This window comes from Brachyistius frenatus, unplaced genomic scaffold (genome assembly GCF_029030835.1).
Source record: "Brachyistius frenatus isolate BFR_SWC_R1_liver_20210118 unplaced genomic scaffold, ASM2903083v1 Contig_139, whole genome shotgun sequence".
Classification (NCBI taxonomy): Eukaryota; Metazoa; Chordata; class Actinopteri; family Embiotocidae; genus Brachyistius; species Brachyistius frenatus.
In genome coordinates this window covers 255001-260000 of record NW_027210738.1, presented here as the reverse complement: position 1 = coordinate 260000, position 5000 = coordinate 255001, and the positions used below count along the sequence as shown (strand labels likewise).

Here is a 5000-nt window from a genome sequence, read left to right as displayed (position 1 = left end):
GAAGTATGTTTTAAGTGCACAAAATTGTTTCGTCATCAGATATAATTCATTTATTGATGAAAATATGTGACACCGAAGCAACTGGATAGTTCAGAGGTCTTTTTTTTTGGGGGGGGGGGCGCTCCTGAGGATGACATCACCGGGCACCTAACGCCACCTTGTTGACCCTCTTAACCGAACTGATGACACACAAAAAAGAAAAAACACACACACACACACACACACACAAAGTGCCGCCGTGCAGACATACATTACGGTTTCCGGTTACCGTATCGATCCAGGCGTGCCGGTTCGGTGCTCGACGGGTGATATTTGAGCCCCTTTCAAAGCATCCCGAGAGAATAACAGAACATTTCCAACCATTATTTTTTTTATTTTTTTTTTAATGCTGCGATTCTTCCAGCCGTCTAAAACGCATTCTTGTCTTGTCTTGTTGTTTTTTTTGTTGCTCTATTTATTTATTTAAACGACGTGTGATGTCGTCTGTCTGTTTCTGGTCCGGCGCTCCGATGAAGCGTTTTAGTCGCGGCTGACCTCATCCGAAGCCGCCGGCGCTCCGGGCCGAAGGCCAGAACTATCAGCAGTCATTTTATTTCATCGTTGTTGTCTCTCGTTCTTTTTTTGTTTTTGTTTTTGCCAGGCGACTCCCCATCAGTGAGGAACTTCGCTACCCCTCCTCTTCCTCCTCTTCCTCCTCTCCACCTCCCCTCCCCCCTCCCCCCCTCTCTCGCTCTCTCTCTCTCTCTCCGCGACTCTCCACTCGTCGCTTCGAAAAAACAACATGGACGTAGACGTGACCTCGGCGGGCGACGGACACCCGGACCTCCGGAGCAGCCCCGGTCGCTCCGATCTCAGCGGGCTGTACCATCTGGGTCGGACGCTGGGCCGGGGCCACTTCGCCGTGGTCAAACTGGCCCGTCAGGTCAACACGGGCCAGCTGGTGGCCGTCAAGATGATCGACAAGACCAAACTCGACATCATGGCGACGAGTCACCTCTTACAGGAAGTGAGGTAATAATAATCGTGCAGCTTCACGGCCGATTCGTCCTTTTATTGTTTTGTTTGGTCTCCGGAATAAACAGAAATAAAACACAATGATAAATCTTATCACGCAATATATTCACTCAATTCAACTTTTTTTTTTAAAGTAATTAAAATGTTATTATTATGCAGGAGGTTGTAGATTTTTGTATAAAATAAACTTTATATATTTTAGTATATGTATATATCCTCCCCAATAGCATTACAATGTTTTGTTCTTATTTTGTTCCTTTGTGTTGTAGTTGTTCTTATTGCAATTGTATTAAAACATAAATTCAATAAAGAATATTTTATATTTATCAAAAAAGGATAATAACCAAATTTATGAGACCGAAGCTGAGAAGAAAAGATTAAGGATAAAAACAAAACAAAAAAACACATTAAAGAGTAAAAGATTTTAATTGTGTATTTAAAAAAAAAAAAAAAAAAAGAAGCGTCCTGTTTAAAGGCGTTCAACTTAAACATTCCTTTTAAGAAGCAAAATTTCTAACGTTATAGAGAAACTTTATGAACGTTATAGAGACTCAAATGGCGCCGTTGTCTTAATTTGGCTTTTTCGTAGTATAAAATTGATGTTTAAGTGCACAAAATTGCTTCGTCATCAAATATAATGGTGGTAAAGTGTGAGAGTTCAGAGGTCATCTTTTGTGACATTGTGAATGTTTCCCAGGTGCATGAGGCTGGTGCAGCACCCCAACGTGGTCCGCCTCTACGAGGTCATCGACACGCCCACCACCCTCTACCTGGTGATGGAGCTGGCCGAGGGCGGCGACCTCTACGACTACATCCTGCGCCACGAGGGCGGCGTGGCCGAGGCCACCGCCAAGCGCCACTTCGCGCAGATCGTGCGCGCCGTGTCGTACTGCCACCGGCTGCACGTGGTGCACCGGGACCTGAAGCCCGAGAACGTGGTGTTCTTCCCCCAGCAGGGGGCGGTCAAGCTCACAGGACTTCGGGTTCAGCAACTTGTTCCAGCCGGGCACCATGTTGGCCACCAGCTGCGGGTCGCTGGCTTATTCCGCTCCGGAGATCCTGCTGGGGGAAGAGTACGATGCGCCAGCTGTGGGTGAGAGGCGGGGATATTTATTTATTTTATTTTTTTAATATTCAGGATCGTTGAAACTGAAATTAGAGAGTTGCAGAAAAACACATTCAACTGTTGCGTCACACTATCTTCTTTTAGAAAATTCGGATAGTCACGCAGTTGTTGTTTTTTTCAACTTTGAACGTCTCCGGGCTTCTTAAAACGTGGGAGTCTTGACACTTATCTTTGTCACACGAGATATTAAACTGAAATATCTTTCAAAAACATTTCACGGGCAAAAATAACCGCGAGAAAGAAAACGAGATAATTGAGATAATCGTCGCAGCTTCCGGCGACGTCGCATTAAATGCACTTGAAGCGTGGCCGTCAAAAAAAAAAAAAAAACCTTTCTGCTCTGTGGTCTTCTTCAAACAACAAAAAACAAAACTGCGATAAAAAGTCGAGGTCCGTTTATCCCGCGTCGGAAAGTTGCTCGAATTTTATCCGCATTTTCGTGACTTTTCATCCGTGTTGGATTTCAGAGTTCAGCGGTTTTAATATACGATGATGACGCCGTCTTCCACGCGGCCGTGCATTCGCTTGTTCATCACTTTCACTTTGCGTGTCCACATTTGTCCCTTTGACCCCCCTGTGTGTGTGTGTGTGTGTGTGTGTGTGTGTGTGTGTGTGTGTGTGTGTGTGTGTGTGTGTGTGTGTGTGTGTGTGTGTGTGTGTGTGTGTGTGTGTGTGTGTGGGATTAGGGCACGTGTATCTGGGTCACTCCAAGAAAGCCGACCTGTCATGAGCCAAGTGGGCACGTTCTGCAGTGGAACCGAAACACTGCGGTGTGTGTGTGTGTGTGTGTGTGTGTGTGTGTGTGTGTGTGTGTGTGTGTGTGTGTGTGTGTGTGTGTGTGTGTGTGTGTGTGTGTGTGTGTGTGTGTGTGTGTGTGTGTGTGTGTGTGTGTGTAGCAGAGAGCACCACCGCATCACTGTTTATATCCACAGCAGACGGGTCGGTCGGTACCGCCGGGAACCGGTGTGACATTAGATGGATTGTAAAGGATTTGACGTTATAGAAACAGAAGGACGAGTGAGGATTTGGTTTTCAGTGTCCGAGAGAGGGGTGGGGGGTGGGGGGTACAACCTGGCTACAGACATGTCCACAACATGTCCGCTTCAGGGGGGTCGGTGGTCTTATCTGCTAAGCCGGGACTAGTCTAGATTTTGGCAGAAAGGGGGGGGGGGGGGGCGGCGCTTATTTTATAATACAAAATGCATCATCGGCTGCAATCAGCGGCCGATCTCGTAGAAGTGGGCGATTTCACTGCATTTTATCCGTGTCAGCGAGGACGGATCAAAAACAGCTGAGAGTTTAGGAAGCAAAAAAACAAAAACGAGTCTTGATTTTGTCCCTCTCGGCTCGCCGTACCCGTCTGTAATGTTCTCCGTGAGAAACGTTGCATCCAGAGTTGCATTACTTCCCTTTTTTTAAGTTATTTATCACGTCCTGTTTCTAAAAGCGTCCACATGAAGGGGGTGTGGTGGTGGTGGTGGTGGTGGTGGAGGGAGGAGGGGGGCTCGTCCATTTAAATCCATTTTATTATTTTCCCCCTACGAGACGGTTTTTCTGCTTCACTTCAACTTCAAGTGCACTCTTCTGTTTCTCTATTTTACTCCGAGCTGCGGTTACGTCATCGCTGGGATGGAAATGTACACTTCCATCAACCCACACAAACATACATACTTATTTATGGACGTGTGTGTGTGTGTGTGTGTGTGTGTGTGTGTGTGTGTGTGTGTGTGTGTGTGCGTGTGCGTGTGCGTGTGTGCGTGCGTGCAGAGATGGGTTTATGAGTCACCTTACTAAGCTGAGATCACTGAGGGACATCGCTTCTTCTCTGCAGCTCAGGATTACACACACACACACACACACACACACACACACACACACACACACACACTGCTCTCTGCGTCTCTTTGATATTTATGTCTCTTATGAGCCGGCTGTGGTTTAATTCACTGCGTGCGCGTGCGCGTGTGTGTGTGTGTGTGTGTGTGTGTGTGTGTGTGTGTGTGTGTGTGTGTGTGTGTGTGTGTGTGTGTGTGTGCGCGTGTGTGTGATGATCCTCATATGATGTGGGGAGGAGGAAGACATGAACATCCGCAGGGCCTCCTGCCATAGACAAAGATAAACACTGCGTACAGTTACATAACATCAGCCCGTTGCGATACGCTTGTGTGTGTGTGTGTGTGTGTGTGTGTGTGTGTGTGTGTGTGTGTGTGTGTGTGTGTGTGTGTGTGTGTGTGTGTGTGTACACAGTGTGTCCGGACTCAGATGAGAAAACAACAGGTCATCATAAATGTCTCTTCTTTTGTGATAAGAGCTCGACCTTCCGCTATATTATAATAATAAAGGAGGCCACAAATTGTAGTTTATCAGCGGGTGTGTGTGAACACACCTAAATAATGATGGTGGTGATGATGATGATGATGATGAGTTATGACAGACACGGCTGTAAAGTTACGGGGAAAAGTCAGATAAAGACGAAAGGAAGTTGGAGGAAGTTCAGTGCAGATAAGGAAGGAAAAATAAAAATCAGCTTTATGATACTTTAAAGGCTTTTTAAAGTTCACACCGAAAGGATTCGTGATGTTTTTATATATTTTAGAATATACGGCATCATAGTTGGGTTTCTTTTTCTGCTCATTAGAGGATTAGATGAGAAGATCTCCTGGCTCAAGTTCACAATTTAAACCACAATGGGGAGGGGGGGGCATCAGTTAAAACAGAAGTATTAGAAGGAGTCGTGTAGTTTCAGTCAGCAGGAGCGCAGTAGGACTAAATATTTAGTGTTATGACTGAATAAAAAAACAAAACTGGCTGAATAAATCGGTGAAGAGGCTGATAATGTATCAACCCCCCCTCACCCCCC

General features: G+C 46.0%; 1 protein-coding gene across 1 annotated transcript in view; it reads left to right on the top strand.

Moving 5' to 3' along the window:
• snrkb (SNF related kinase b) overlaps positions 1-5000 on the top strand; it is a 14164-nt gene that overhangs the window by 1604 nt on the left and 7560 nt on the right. The window contains 3 exon segments of the mRNA XM_069715193.1: positions 641-1011; positions 1712-1988; positions 1990-2107. Of these exon segments, the coding sequence (XP_069571294.1) occupies positions 782-1011; positions 1712-1988; positions 1990-2107 (625 nt within the window). The 5' untranslated portion in view covers positions 641-781.